The following is a 16,583-nucleotide window of genomic DNA, read 5'->3' on the forward strand; positions in this document are numbered from 1 at the left end:
TCCCAGCTAGTATAAATAAGCTTTATCAAACTGTGGTCAACCTAGAATAAAATCTACTCTGAAAATGAATTTCTGGGGAGCATCAGCTTGAGGTGACTGTAGAATGTTGGGAGGCCCAAGGATTCTTCTTTCCCCATGGCTTTCTGGGCTCCTCTTTCTGCCCTCTTCCTCCACATCAGCTTTTCCTCATGTCTCTCCTTGATGTCTGTCTGGAGCCCTTTCAGTTGGTGACCTCCTCCTTTCTAAGATCCTGCTGATGCCCAGAGATAAACCCACACACCTATGATCAATTAATCTATGACCAAGGAGGCAAAGGATTCCAAGGGGTCAAGGAGAATGTTCCCTGGTGGCTCAGATGGTAAAAAACCCACCTGCAATGTGGGAGACCTGGGTTCAACCCCTGGGACAGGAAGATTCCCTGGAGGAGGGCATGGCTACCCACTCCAGCATTCTTGCCTGGAGAATTCCCTGGACTGAAGAGCCTGTCGGGTTACAGTTCACAGACTCGCAAAGAGGTGGACATGACTGAGAGACTAATGCTTTTGCTTTCAAGGAGGCAAAAATATACAATGGAGGAAAAGACAGTATTTTCAATAAGTGGTGTTGGGAAAACTAGACAGCTCCATGTGAAAGAGTAAAATTGGAACACTCTCTAACACCATACACAAAAATAAACTCAAAATGGATTAAAGTCCTAAATGTAAGACCAGGTACTATAAAATTCCAGAGGAAAGCATAGGAAGGATACTCTTTGACATAAATGGTGCCAAGATCTTGCTGATGAAGAGAAGACGGTGCCATATGTGTCCAGTGTTTCCCAGGGACCAACAGGGGGATGCTAAAAGATACTTTTCATGGCATGCCCTCAGAAAGATGGGTTCCTTATTTGAAAGAGCTCCATGAAAAAGTGGATGGGTGAGACAACTGGAACATAGGTGGAGGGAGCAAGGAAGGCTCCAATGAGTTTGGTTGGCCTTTTGTCTATTCAGCTGACCGTGGCCTGAGAACCTTCTCCCGGGACTTGTACCTGTGTACCTTGTACTATTTCCTCTGCCTTGGGTGTCCTTCCCTGTTGTCAGCCTGGAGAATGGCTACATTTTGTCTTCAGCCACTCAGCTCCAGAATATCCTTCTTCAGGAAGGCAAGGGGAAGAGAGCCAGCCCATACCCTTCCCCCTAAGCCAACCCATCGAGGCTTGTAGTGCCAATCACACAGAAAACCTGGCTTGGTAGGGTGACCCGGACAGGTGAGTGGAGGGTGTTAGTCAGTTGTGTCCAACTCTTTGCGACCCCATGGACTGTAGCCCACCAGACTCCTCTGCCCATGGGATTCTCCAGGCAAGAATACTAGAGTGGGTTGCCATGTCCTCCTCCAGGGAATCTTCCTGACCCAAGGATCTAACTCAGGTCTCCTGCATTATAGGCAGCTTCTTTACTGTCTGAGCCACCAGGGAAGCCCAGGTGAGTGGGGCAGAACACCAGATCCCAGGATGGTAGGTGATTCAGTTGTGGTTCCATGGAGACCAGTGCAGGTGGATTCAGGGGCCCAGACCTCAACAAAGGTATGAAAGGTCTACTTCAGCTGGGAGGGCGGGGAGGTAGGAGACTGGCAGCATCTGGGTTCCAGTGATATCTGTGTCTCATAGAGAGATGTGGTGAGAACAAGGTGAGGTGCTCAGTGCTGACCCCTGACCTAGGACGGCCCCAGACCCCATCTTTTCACAAAGGGTCTGCCTGAGGGGACATGACAGAGGCTCCATGTCCAGTAGCCATCAGCAGTCTCCTGGGAATTCTGTGGGAGGCTCAGCCTCTGCTCCTTGGCCTGGGGGAGGGAGGGCCTTCCTGCCTGAACTCGAAAGGTTGTCCTGCCCCAGATTAAGATTTCCTGTTGTTATTCTCTGCCAACTTCCAGAGAAACCCAGACTGAGAATGGCTGGACCCTCACCTGGCAAGCTCTTCTTCTACCCTGAATGCTCCTTGACCACCAAGACAGTCATTTCCCTTTGGCTCACCCTGGCTGCCCCACTCCCACCGGCCCCATGATGCCTCTGCCCCAGGAGACAGAATTGCTCCAGGCACCGGCTTCTTCTTTCTGTCTCAGAGGGACTGGCCATGCAGATCCAGTTTTCCTGGACATTGATGCATGAAGGACGTTATCTGCCAAGTGCTTGAAAGCACCTGTTGCTAAACAACCCTAGTGCATGCATGCTAAGTTGCTTCAGTCATATCCGACTCTGTGACCCCATGGACTGGAGCCCGTCAGGCTCCATGGAATTCTCCAGGCAAGAATACTGGAGTGGGCTGTCGTGGCCTCATCCAGGGGATCATCCTGACCCAGGGATCTTCCTGACCCATGTCTCTGGCACCTCCTACATTGGCAGGAAGGTTCATTACCACTAGCACCACCTGGGAAGCCCAAACAATGCTCATATTGTCCTAATACTGTCCTGTATCTTTACCTAACTAGAAATGTCTACACTGGACATATTCAAGCATGCTTGGTTGTGGGGGTGCAGAAGGTGGAGGAAAAGATTGGCCCAACTTTGAGAAGCCAGGGATGCCCTTCCTGGATGCCTCTGTGTCAGTCTCAGCCCTTGAAGTGAGCTGAGGCAAGACTGGATTTGTTCCTTTCTGTGCTTGTTAATTTTAATTTGTTAATTTTGTATTTCAGCCAGACACCTGGTTTCCCCTCAAGATTGGGCATGTCATAAATGATCGAGTGAAATAAGTAATGAATAAATGCTTCTCTCTTGGATTCCAATTTAAATCCAAGGAGCCCTGGTGAGATCTAAGGACTGGTCTTGTCAATTATTTCTTCCAGACTGACCTCCGGTTACTAATTGGCTCATTTAAATTCCTTCTTTTGAGGACGTGTTACAATGGAAGTAAAATAATTAAAGAGCAGAAGACTTGAATTTGTGGTTGGATATGTTTGAAGCTATGTCATTACCATTATGATACTGGGCACCATAGGAAATTGTGGGCCAGGGAAACGATAAAGGGTTTTTAATTTTTCTCTTGCAGATGATGTTTCATAGTAAAATCTGAATATTAATGAAGATCCTTGATCCTTACTTGCTTATATCTCTATGTGTACCCCAAATACTATCTTTAAGGCAGCGCATTCCAAACTTGTTCACATCATATCACAAAGAGAAAAAATGATTGTATTTATATGGCATATTTTGTAAATGGATAAGTTTACTCCAGGTGCTCAGTGGGTAAAGAATCTGCCTGCAATGTAGGAGTTGCAGGAGACCCGGGTTCGATCCCTGGGTGGGAAGATCCCCTGGTGATGGGAATGACAACCTACTCCAGTATTCTCGCTTGGAGAATCCCATGGACAGAGGAGCCTGGAGGGCTACAGTCCATAGGGTTGTGAAGAGTCGGACATGACTGAAATGACTGAGTATGCATGCATGCAAGGTCAGTCCATGCCTGGAAGTGAGAAGCTTGAGGGCTCCAGCCATATGACACCTCCGCCCAGAGGGTTAATGGCCTCCAGATTCTGCACACATTTGAGGCGGCCTTATCATCTGGGAAGACATGAAACATCATTTAAACAAATATGTAATTTTAAATCTTTATGGAAGGAAAGTAAATACAATGATGTGCTGTGCTTAGTTGCTCTGTCGTGTCCAACTCTTTGTGACCCCATGAACTATAGCCTGCCAGGCTCCTCTGTCCATGGGATTCTCCAGGCAAGAATACTGGAGTGGGTTGCCATGCCCTCCTCTAGGAGATCTTCCCAACCCAGGGATAGAACCAAGGTCTCCTGCATTGCAGGTGAATTCTTTACCATCTAAACCACCAGGGAAGCCCAAAGACAATGATAAGGCATTCTAATGGAGAATCCACAGTGGAGAAAGGATTGTCAGGAAAGGCATCTCTGAGGAAGTGATATGTCATTGGTGACCTGAAGGATTTAGTCAAGTAAAGAATGGAGAAAAGAACCTTCCAGAAAGAGGGAACTGAGACTGAAAAGGACTGGCTGTGTCTGAGAATTTATAAGCAGAACTAGATGGCTGGAAGCTTCTGAGGGAGGAGAGTGGTTCTGGTCGAGGATAGGGAAGCAGGCAGGGGATAGAGCATGCGAAGCTTTGTGATCCCTGATCTGTCACATCCACAGCGCAACAGCAGCCATTGAAGGGATGTTGTCTCTGACTGAGGCTCAGATTTGCACTTTTTTAAAAGATCCCTCAGGCTACTGGGTGGTGTGGTAAACAAAAAGAAACCAGGGCATTTTGACAGAAGAAGTCTAATGAGAAAGAGGATAGTACAGAGAGAAGTACTTCAAGTTGTATTTTTAGAAGCAGTAGTCATAATAGACCATGGACTGCTATTTGCATCTTCATTTTCACTTTTTTAAATTTAATTTTTCTTAAGTCATGTCCAACTCTTTTGCAACCCTATGGGCTGTCCATAGGATTTCCCAGGCAAGAAAGCTGGGAGTGGGTTGCCATTTCCTCCTACAGGGTATCTTCTCAACCTAGGAATTGAACCTGTGGCTCCAGCAGTATCTCCTGCACTGGCAGGTGGATTCTTTACCACTGAGCCACCAGGAAAGGCCCCTATATTGGACTATAGTTGGTTCACAATCTTGTGTTAGTTCAAAAAAGTGAATCTCTTGTACATATACATACATCCATTCTTTTTCAGATTCTTCTCCCATGTAGGTTATTACAGAATATTGAGTAGAGTTCCCTGTGCTATACAGTAGGTCCATCAGTTCAGTTCAGTTGCTCAGTCATGTCTGACTCTTTGCGACCCCATGAATCGCAGCATGCCAGGCCTCCCTGTCCATCACCAACTCCTGTTGTTTACCCAAACTTATGTCCATCGAGTCGGTGATGCCATCCAGCCATCTCATTCTCTGTCATCCCCTTCTCCTCCTGCCCCCAATCCTTCCCAGCATCAGGGTCTTTTCCAGTGAGTCAACTCTTCGCATGAAGTGGCCAAAGTATTGGAGTTTCAGCTTCAACATCAGTCCTTCCAATGAACACACAGGACTGATTTCCTTTAGGATGGACTGGTTGGATCTCCTTGCAGTCCAAGGGACTCTCAAGAGTCTTCTCCAACACCACAGTTCAAAAGCATCAATTCTTCGGTGCTCAGCTTTCTTCACCGTCCAACTCTCACATCCATACATGACCACTGGAAAAACCATAGCCTTGACTAGACGCACCTGTGTTGACAAAGTAATGTTTTTGCTTTTTAATATGCTATCTCCATAGTAGTTATCTATTTTATACATAGTGGTGTGTATATGTTAATCCAAAACTCCTAATTTATCCCTCCTCCATGAATTTTTGTTTTTAAGGATACCACTTACTGTTACTAACAGCTTTACCTGCCTTATCCTACTGAATGCTCAGAACAACTGAAAAGCTCCATTTAACAGGTGAGCAAATCTACATTCAATATCAAGATTCAAACCCAGGCTGAGCTGGCTCCAGAAACTTGAGTTGTTCACATTTAAGCTCTCCTACTAAGAAGGGTAATTTAACGAAGAATCAGTTTCCAACGAAAATTCTTAGAAATTGAACATGTAGGAATGAAAATGAAAAGAAATGAACATGTAGGAATAGTAAGTATTCTCAGTTATGTGTTAAATCTTAAACTGAAACTACTATGCTTTCCTGTCCCTGAGCTAAACAGTATATGGGAACCAATCAAAAATAAGTTGGCTACTTGTCCCAGGAAGTACTTGCTGCTGGAATACAAAACAGTGAACTAACAAAAATAGATCATTTACTGAGACTAACAGCTTGCTCATCAAGACTCACTTCAAGACCCCAGCCTCACTATGTCTACCAATCGTTAAGCTATTATGTCATCGACTCTGCCAATCTGAACCAGTTTTCTGCCTTTCAAGACTGGCTTTAAAAAGCACCCAGCACCCACCCCAAATTGAAACCTATAGACCCTACAAACCCATAAAATCTATATACCTATAAGTGAAAGTGTTGGTCTCTCAGTCATGTTTGACTCTTTGCGACTCCATGGACTATAGCCCGCCAGGCACCTCGGTTCATGGGATTCTCCAGGCAAGAATACTGGACCGAGTTGCCATGCCCTTCTCCAGGGGATCTTCCTGACCCAGGGATCGAATCTGAGTCTCCTGCATTGCAGGCAGATTCTTTACTGTCTGAGCCACCAGAGAAACCCATGTACCTATAAACTCTGCTCTAATTTCTCCACTTTGAGACATGGCTAAGACTCTGTTAATGTGATGTTCACGTTTACAGCAGTGAGTCTAATAAACTAAGCTTTGCTTGATTTGACATGTTTCCTGGTAATCTTTTGGGAGGTCAGCAGCTAAGTGTCTGGTAGGAAGCTCTGTTGCCTAAGGGGAGACCTAAGAAGGTTCTTATAAGAGCACACTACTCAGTTGTGTGTAGAGTCTGAAACATTTTAGATTAGAACAGGAATCCGCAACCTCCAGGGTCTAATGCCCGATGATCTGAAATGGAGCTGATATTATAATAATAGAAATAATGTGCACAACAAATGTAATGTGCTTGAATCATCCTAAAACCATCCCCACCCCAACATCCATTGAAAAATTGTCTTCTGTGAAACCAGTCCCTAGTGCCAAAAAGGTTGGGGACTGCTAGATTAGAAAATTGAAATTTACTTGGATAGGAGAATAGAAATTTCTGGTCTCTAGTTTATTAAAGGTGCAAAATTGGAGTCTAGTTTTGTGCTTGTGTCAGGCAAACACATTTGCATCTCAGGACCACAGATTCCAATCTTTCTGTATCTAAAATAAAACCTAACTCACTGCTAGATCTATTTGGTGTCTATTCAGTCTGGGGTGCATGGTTTACCAGCTTAGATGTTGCTCTTTTCAGGGCAGAGTGGCTGAGGCTCTTTCTGTTTAGTTCCACTGAGATCCCATAACTGAACCTATGAGACTCTTCGGCATCATTTAAGATGTCAGGTACTATTACCCATATGTTTTCTAAATTCATAGGGCCCAGAATAATATAGGCTGTTTGGGGGGCCTCCAAGGTGGTCCTAATACAATATAATGTGTAGTCACAATTTTGACTCCCAATGCTTAATGAGTAGTTGTAGATGTTTATTGAACCAAACAACTCCAAGATAAACTTCCTAGAAACCCTCCTTACATTCTGTCTCCCTAGGCTGTCAGGCGGAGAAGGCAATGGCACCCCACTCCAGTACTCTTGCCTGGAAAATCCCATGGACGGAGGGGCCTGGTAGGCTACAGTCCATGGGGTCGCTAAGAGTCCGACACGACTGAGCGACTTCACTTTCACTTTTCCCTTTCATGCACTGGAGAAGGAAATGGCAACCCACTCCAGTATTCTTGCCTGGAGAATCCTAGGGATGGCGGAGCCTGGTGGGCTGCCGTCTATGGGGTCTCACAGAGTCGGACACGACTGAAGCGACTTAGCAGCAGCAGGCTGTCAAGGCAGCTTTTGAAAACCCCTCCTTCTCTCTACCTGCACTCCATAGCCCCAAGTTGATTTTTCTGAAATTTTCTCTTCTCCTTGCCTCTTCCCTTTTGCTAATTTACTAATTTGCTTTTCCCAAATTAGTTCCCTGCCCAATTTAAGGTGAAAGCAATTCCACCTCTCTCAGCTCCCACCAACGTTCTTCCTCATCCATTGCCAAGATGGATACAACAGAGATCAAAGGACCAAGCAGTTTTAACCAAAAATCTTACTGGGTAATTAGGACAGTGAAAAGGCTGTGGATATTAGACATTAATATTTTTGACCCATGTTGCAACTCAAAACTAAGAAAAACACAGGCAAGTGTGTTTGGAGGAAATTCTGAATGCAGAGAATGCCTTTTATTTTCTTGAAAGATAAAACTGTCTTGAACACTTTAGGATTTCTGTTGGAAGGAAACAGCAGTGTTTGGCCAGAAGATGGCCCTCTTTGAAAACAAATTTAGCACAGAGGGCTGGCAGACACTGAGTCCTAGTGGATAAAGATCTCGGAATACAAAGGGCCGGGTAGGCAGAAACAGAAAATGACTGAAGGGATGAACAATAGTCAATGGAGCAAAAGGGACTTAACATTCAGCGCTTACTGATGATACTTGTGGTTTTCTTTACCATTTAGCCATGCTATCTGCTGTGGCCTGACTGTTTGTATCTTCCCAAAATTCATGGTGAAATTCTATCCCCAAAGTTGATGATATTTGGGGCTGGGGCATTTGGGAGGTGATCAGGTCATGAGGGTGGCATCTTCATGAATGGAATCAGTGCTCTTATAAAGAGGCTCCACAGAGATCCTTTGACCCTTCTGCCATGTGAGGACACAGCTAGACCTCTATGAACCAGAAAGCAGGCCCTTGTGAGACCTCGAATCTGCCAGGGCCTTGATGTTGGACTTCCCAGCCTCCAGAATTGGGAGGAATTAACTGCTGCTGTTTATAAGCCATCCAATTTATGACGTTTTTGTTATAGTAGCCCAAACAGACTAAGATAACGATCTTATTATTTTTTTATTTCCTTTCTCTACCCTGTGTAAGGTTCTTTTTTTTGGTCTTTTATGTATATATATATGTACATATATATATATATATATATACATAAATTTTTATATGCATACACATAAATTTTTATTTTTTGGCTGTGTTGGGTCTTTGTTGCTGCACAGGCTTTCTCTAGTTGCGGTGAACAGGGGCTACTCTCTAGTTGTGGTGCTCAGGCTTCTCATTGTGGTGGTTTCTTGTTGCAGAGCACGGGCTCTAGACACGTGGGTTCAGTACTTGCGGCTCCCAGGGTCTAGACCACAGGTTTAGTAGTTGTGATGCACGGGGTTAGTTGCTCTGCAGCATGTGGGCTCCTCCCCGATCAGGGATGGAACCCGAGTCTCCTGCATTGGCAGGCGATTCTTCACCACTGAGCTATCAGGGAAGCCTCAGCCCTGTGTAGGGTTCTTACTGATGTGTCCCATAGTGATGATGCTTATAGAGGTTTGAGGACAGATCCTCAAAACCTCCCCTTAAATCTCGTGCCCTTCTGGAAACTCCCCCTAGTATCTCGTGAATGTGCTGGTGTCTGCAGCCCTATGGGGTCCATGAGGTAGGCTCTATCTGTCTTATTTGCTGAATACCAGGGAACAGAGCCTTAAGCTCTGACAAAGGAGAAGAGATTCTTACTAGATACCCAGCACCTTCCTTTGTTTGGATCCTGTTCCTCCGATGTCTAAGCCAGTTTCTCTAGGCTAAGGGATGTGTCTTGCAGTTTTACCACCATGTCAGTGTAAAGTGGACGGTGTGGTTTTAAAAAGTTAATCCATTCAATATTGATATGCTGCTTACTAGAACTGTATCATAGAAAAAAAAAGAATTATAGTCAGCAGAGATTAAATGCTGACCAAAGAGCTATGATTTCTATCTTATAGAGAGGGTGCAGTTTTCCCAATAAACTTTGGCACTGCTCTTATCAATCATGACACAGACACAGCAGAAGATAAGAAGTGCCTTGGGATGGGCCGCTGGAAGTGTTATTTCATGAGGGGGATTTCTGATCTAGGAGAGCTTTTTTCTGTCTTTTCTGCCCCTCTCTTTTTGCCCTTAACCAGGCCTTTTTTGCCCATTCCTGATAGTTTTACCAATTGGTTGCTGGTCTTGGTTCTCAGAACATCAAAGGCATCTGAGAAGAGTTTGGCATTCATGTGATGTGAAACCAAACCTAGCATTTACTTATTAGAGACTTGAGAGCAATCTGGACCTCTGAGCAAAGCCTTCATATGTTTTGTTTGGCTAAGAATCTTTTAAAGGAATTTGGTATAAATGTTCTTCTGAGGGGCAGATACTTCCCAGGTCAGCTACAGTCCATACTACTCACTAATGTCTCATGCCTGCTGCTGTTCATTTTAAGCTGCCTGACTCCTGAAGACATGGGATTTTGGACTCTTGCTTGTAAGTGCACATCCCTCCTCCACTTTAATCTTTCTATTAGTAACCTGTAGAGAGGGGCTCCTTTGTTGAGACAGAGTTTGAATCACTTCCAGGGTAACTTCCAGTTTTATTTTTCTCCCACATAAGCAGTGCAGAATGCCATCTTTAAAGGCAATTCCCTTACCTAACAGAGATAGGTTCATGGAGACAGCTCCATTCTATCTGTAAAACCAAAGCTCAAGTCCACAATATCTTTTACCTGACAAAGGGAAACTCTCTATATTTTTGGATGGTATAAAATATCCATACTGTGGGTGCCCCTGCCTGGACTCCCTTGGCTGCTGAGAATTCAGGCTGAACTCAGTTCACAGCAGCAGTTCCTCACCCAACATAACAACCCTTCCCAGCTCTGTTCTGCTTTTCAGTCGCTCATTAGTGTCCAACTCTCTGTGACCCCATGGACCATAGCCTGTCTATGGGATTCTCCAGGCAAGAATACGGGAGTGGGTAGCCATTTCCCTCACCAGGGGATCTTCCTGACCCAGGGATCGAAGCTGCATCTCCTGCTTAGCAGGTGGATTCTTTACTGCTGAGTCAACTGGGAAGACTCCAGAGGGAAGCTAATGAAGGGATACAGAAGCCAGACACCCTTGCCTCAATGGGGGATGATTCTGAAGGGCCCTTTCAGCTCCCCCTTAAGATCTGCTGAGGCCCTGGCTGCAACTGCTTTGTAGGTCAACTCCCGCCCAATCCTGTCTTCCTCACCCCCTTATGTGTATTTCCTGAGAGTCATCCCCAATAAACTTTCTGCCCTGACTCTGCATCTCAGAGTCTGTTTCTAGAAAACCCAACTCAAGTCAAGGAGTGAACTGAGATACAGAAAGGGTGAGTGACTTGCCCTGCCATATAGATAGGCAAGCACAGAATTCTGGCAACAAATGCATAAATCACATAATGTTGCCATGAAAAGAATCCTTGGGAACCATCAAGTTCAACCCACCCTTTTCCAGATGGGGAGACTGAGGCAGAGAACCAAGGCATTTGTTCAAGGAATCATAAGCTAATAAGTGAAAAAGCTCTGATCAAACTCCACATCTTTTGTGGCCCAGTCGGGCAGATAATATTCTAGTGTTTAATCAGCTTCCGGGAAACCTTGAAAAACTCCAACTCAAACTGAACTTGGAGAATTTGGAGTCCATACCAGATGGCTTTTTAAGCCCATCCTTCATGGACGACCTCATTGTAACCTCCTGCTATAAGAAGACATTTAACCTTCAAACCATCACCTAAACAGAGGAGCCAGGTCTGAATCAGAGGTGACAGTGCACTTTATTAACAAACAAAACAATACCAGGCAGGCAAAACTGTACTTCAGCGGCAATACATACACACATGTGTACTCCCAGGTATAGCACTGGGGCACGTTTCAGACAGAACATTAGGCACCAAGTTCACAAACTAAACATGGTTCACAATCCTTCAATACTGTGTCTTCAGGCTGATATGCGTCCTTACTTAAAAGCTGTGACAAGAAGGTTAACTTTTCAACTCTCATTCTTAACCTTACTATTGAGTGAGGCTGACAGCCTTCAGAACTGTGAAGCAGATGACTGAACAGGGCCAGGCTTGATCAGCTGCTTAAACTGACTTGAGAGTGGGTGGAAGAGAAGACCTGTGGTATCTCGGGATTGGATCACCTCATGTATGTGGGGAAGTTCTCAGCTGCCATTTCACCCATAGGCACACCTGGGCTGGCATTCATTTTTAATACTCAATCTGTAGCTTAACAGGGTTGATCTAATTAGGATGAATTAATGGGTTTGCCAAAAAGTTTGAGAAGAGGGTAAATCCCATATTCTGGGAGTCCTTCAACATTTGAGACATGTTAACTATGTTAACAACTTGATGACTGTTAAAACTGTTGCCAGTTAAATTTGTCAGCATTTCCCCAGAGGTGTGTCAGAACCAAGTTAGTCAGTAAGCAAACAGAATAAATGAAATAGATCAGGGGTGTGATTTCTCAAAGCACTTTGGTATAAAATGCAGCAAGTTCTTAACGTATTAGGGCATATCCAGGACAATACCAAAACTCCCAACTTAGCTAAAATGCTTTTCAATTGCAAGGTATAGACTGCCAGAAAATCCTGCTCTTTGCTCTCAGGATGTAATTTTGGATTTACAATAAGGTTAATTATGTAATACACTTGGGTTGGATCCTCTGGCAATCTTTAATTCCCATTCAATAAAAAAATAGACAGCAGATTAGGTTAAGAGTTACTGGGAGGTAATAGAAATAAGGTTGTGACATGAATACTGAATATGGGAGAAGATAAAGCAGCAGTAGACTCATCAGCTATGAAACAACCGTGCGGCATTTAATACAGGGGCAAAGACAATGGTATCACTCTATCAAAAATGGTATCACTCTATTAAAAATGGCATACTCTATTATAAAAGTATAAAATAATCCAGAGACAGAACAGTTGACAGGATCAATTCTAAAAAAGGAATTTGAATCTAGCTTATGTACTAAATGTGTGCAAGTGACTCCATCAAAATTTTAGTTGATTTAAAAATTTTGGCACACAAAGAACAAGCTTCAGCTAGCTAGAAACTTCATTTAAAATGAAATGCTTCATTCATCAATGATGCAGGATATTACTGGGTATCTACCACCTGGGTAGCTGAGTCCACAGAATATTCTGAATCTTCTCAGCCACTTTAATTGATCACATCTGTGTTGATTTTATATATATATATATGTACTTTATGGCTGAAACTTTTGGGTTTTTTAAAAATCTGACAGTTTTTTTTGTTTGTTTTTTTGCCACATGGGGCAGCTTGCAGGATCTTAGTTCCCCAACCAGGGATCAAACCCTGGACCTGGCAGTGAAAGTGCAGACCACCAGGGACCACCTGGGAACTCCCCCGACAGGTTTTAAAATGGGAAAGATAAGAGGTGAGCACTGTTCTGAACTCACATTTCTCCTAAGATAAACTTAGTCTTCATATATAAAATCTTTCAATTTCATGTCTTTTATAAATCTTAATAATGAAAGCAAGTGAGGTTATAACAAGAGCCCTAATTTCCTTTCCGTGCTTGATTAGTCTCATGAAATAACAATCAGAAATTTGTCATGTGCATTTCAGTACAAAGGTAACCATGTGGAAGTGCTTCCCTGGTGGCTCAGTGGTAAAGAATCTTCCTGCAATGCAGGAGACACAGGTTCAACCTCTGGGTCAGAAAGATCCCCTGGAGAAGGAAATGGTAACCCACTCCAGTATTCTTGCCTGGAAAATCCCATGGACAGAGGAGCCTGGTGGGCTACAGTTCATGGGGTCACAAAGAGTCAGACATGACTGAGCCAGTAAACAACAATAACAAACCATGTGAAAAACATACTTAAGTTAACAGATCTGCCTGATTTTATTATGGCTGTAGGAAAAAGAAACAATATCTGCCACTAGGGGCCTTCAGAAGGGTCTACCCGAAGAAAGAAAAATACTGCTTCCTTGGAATTGGCAGAATGTTATCAAGGACAATGGGCCAAGTAATGTCTAGCCACCTTCCAGGAGGATGCAAAGAAGCCTACTGCAGTCGGTCTCACGAGGAGCGAAACAGGGAGCCCTCCTGGGGGACAGTCTTGCCACTATTTGCTCATCTAGGGAGCTACATACCAGTCACAGCAAATCAATTTAAACATTCCTTGATAAACACTGTCCTCTTTAAGAAAAAGAGGAAAAATGCAAACAAACTAGCATGAAGACTAGATGTCTAGAAGTTTAGTTTAGTTTTAGTGTTAGTCGCTCAGTTGTGTCCAACTCTTTGTGACCCCATGGACTGTAGCCCTCCAGGCTCCTCTGTCCATGGAATTCTCCAGGCAAAAATACTAGAGTAGGTTGCCATGCTCTCCTCCAGTGGATCTTCCTGACCGAAGGATCAAACCTGGGTCTCATTGCAGGCAGATTCTTTATGGTCTGAGCTACCAGTGTCTAGAAACTTCACAAGAATTAGAAGTGGTCAGGAGATCCCTGAGACAGCAGCCCACAAGATGTTGTCCCTGCTCTGGTCTGAGGGCCTGAATCCTACCTCCACTGCTTTCCCTCATCCAAAGTGGGGGCTGCTCACGCAAGAAGCTTCAAGTCTGGGCCTACACTTTACCCTTTGCGAAGGACTTCGAAGGACAGTCACAGGCTGGGCCTTAATCTACTCAACCTCTACAGAGAGACAGTTAAATGCTTCATTCCTGCAATCATCAGGTATTTTATGTTAAAGGGGAGAAAAATAGGACACAGAAACTGTTTCTCACGAGCATGTCAACTTTAACTTCTTGATGTTAAGAAATTGATCACAAGGTTATTTTCTACCAATCAACATGAGCTGGTCTACAGACAAATCACAAGATGGAGCTTGATCTTCTGGAAATTAAGGAGGTCATACACTGAGATTAAACTGAGGGGTTAAATCGGTTCACTTAAAGATGATCTGACTGCACGGCTGTTCTATGGGTCAGCAATTTGCTTTTGATGATACCGGGGAAGGCTAAGCAGAAAGTATGAAGCCAAAACTTCAGGATCGGCTTAGCAGCCTGAATCTGTACATCATAAAACACAGGGCAGTTATCGATGCGGAAAACCCAACGATCTTCAGCAGGCCTGATACGGAAGGCAGGTTTCTCTCCCAGAAGCTGGGGGTGATCTCTACAGCTGGAACATCCTAGATGAATGAACATAGATAATTAGCAAAAAACTCTTGCAGGAACAAGGAGTGGCAAAATATATCTGTAAAATCTGTGTCTGGATCTGCCGTGGAGAGTGGCATCTACAAGGACATCAGAGGCTAGAAGCTGAGATTTTTATATGCGATTCCTGGTGTATAGAGATGGAGCTACCAAACTTACTTCAGCTTCAGGTTCTTGGATCCAGATGTCTTTGGCAGCCAGCTTCCCCAAAGCATTCAAAACCTGAAAGAAACAAAAAAGGAAAAGGTAAAAAAAAAGAAAAAGAAAAGACCTGAAAGAAAGTGGCCATGGTATTATAAGGTTCTGTACTTTCAACAGATTCAGGGCCCTGCTGGCCACAGATGAGCCTCATGAGTGGAGCGAGGGGCAGAGAGGTGGACATCTGTTAATAGATAGATGATCAGTGGCATGATCTGGAAAGACCTAATGACAACTATGTCAGTGGACTCAGTAGGGAGAGCCATTCGGCTTCCTGTCTTACCTCTCTAGCTGCCCGTTCACCGGCCTCTACTGCTCCTTCCATGTAACCGCTCCATTGTGTGGCAGTCTCCGTGCCAGCAAAGTAAATCCTGCCTACAGGTTGGCGAATCACCCTTCAAGGGAACAGAGAGGTCATTCAGTTACCTGGGAAGGCTCTGAGGGTAAATGAGCCAATCGTGGGCCTCACTTAAAACCCCACAGAAGACAAGGAAACTCAAATTGTTTCCAAAACTCCCATGCAACTCAGCCAAAGGTGAAAGGCTCCTCCTTGTTTCCTGGGTCTGCACCAAAGGATCTGCGCTTTCAAGCCAGAGAGAATCAGGATATGAGATCATCAATCGCTAAAGGTAATGAGACCTTTTTCTATCTAGCCAGAATTAAAATGTAAGAACATACATTAAGTCCACACTCAGATTCATTTGCTGCACATTTCCTATTTGCAGTCCATTCTGCTACCTACAGTAAGGGGTGTGTTCTTCATGAGATCTCATCTGACTGCCGGGAGGAACAGTGGTGGTGAGCGGGAAGACAGGAAGAGGAACTCATTTCTAGCAAAGGAGAGATCCAAAGGATTATATGTCTACCTTCTTCAAAAACAACCTCTGGGAGTTTGGGGTTAGTAGATGCAAACTGTTACATATAGAATGGATGGACAACAAGGCCCTATTGTATAGCTCAGGGACATACTCAATGTCCTGGGATAAACCATACTGGAAATGAATACAAAAAAGAATGTGTAAAATGCATAACTGAGTCACTTTCCCGTATGGCAGAAATTAACACAACACAGTAAATCAACTACAATTAAAAAAAAAAAAAAACTCTGTACAATTAGCTTCTATGGATGTATCTAGAGACTGGCTGAGGGTAGTGAAATGGGCTTTCTCTTACAAAGAGGTCTTGGTGAAGAGAACCACGGAAAGGCTGGGCTGAATGAGCCACTGTCTCCTCCTAACTTGTTGGCTTTGATTTCTACAGTCACTTGCATGAAATCTCCTAAACCATATACCTCCACCCCAAAGGACTTCACCTCAACCTGCTGTCATGCCTTTTTCCAACTCAGGAATCCTTGGCTTCATCTATCCCTGATCCTAGTCCCATCTCCTAGACTTCTACTTTGATTCCAGAACCACTCCAGTTCATCAATACTGTTATCACTAACAAAGGCTATTCATTCTCGGCTTGAGATTTGACAGAAATAGCCAACACTACTGCCCTTTGGAAAAGGAATTGCAAAAAGCACCCAAGATCTAAATAGGGTTTCCCATGAATCATTTAATCTTTCATCAGATATTGATGACTTTCACTGAAATACTACACGTGTCTATTGAACTAAAATCATTGCGTAATTAATAATTCAATTAAGAAAAACAAACGAAAAGCTCATATAAGGAAAGGATTAACAAACCCTTCTTCCTTCTCTGTGGACACACATGACCTTGAGTTAACATTTTAGATCTGTTTCTCTAGAAACCTG

At 44.0% G+C, this 16,583-nt stretch overlaps 1 protein-coding gene across 4 annotated transcripts in view; it reads right to left on the bottom strand.

Annotated features, from left to right (window-relative positions):
- Positions 1-11,194: 11,194 nt before the first annotated feature.
- MAOA (monoamine oxidase A) overlaps positions 11,195-16,583 on the bottom strand; it is a 319,927-nt gene continuing 314,538 nt past the window's right edge. For 3 of the 4 annotated variants that reach the window (XM_081567286.1, XM_081567287.1, XM_081567285.1), the window contains 3 exons: positions 15,108-15,219; positions 14,786-14,848; positions 14,187-14,601 (listed from right to left, as the gene is read on the bottom strand). In XM_081567286.1, the coding sequence (XP_081423412.1) occupies positions 14,455-14,601; positions 14,786-14,848; positions 15,108-15,219 (322 nt within the window). In that variant the 3' untranslated portion in view covers positions 14,187-14,454. Of the gene's footprint in view, positions 13,202-14,070; positions 14,602-14,785; positions 14,849-15,107; positions 15,220-16,583 lie in introns of those variants that run through there. The other variant, XR_014076098.1, reaches the window with a different exon arrangement.

Source organism: Giraffa tippelskirchi, chromosome X (genome assembly GCF_054371585.1).
Source record: "Giraffa tippelskirchi isolate mGirTip1 chromosome X, T2T-mGirTip1v1.2.pri, whole genome shotgun sequence".
Lineage (NCBI taxonomy): Eukaryota > Metazoa > Chordata > Mammalia > Artiodactyla > Giraffidae > Giraffa > Giraffa tippelskirchi.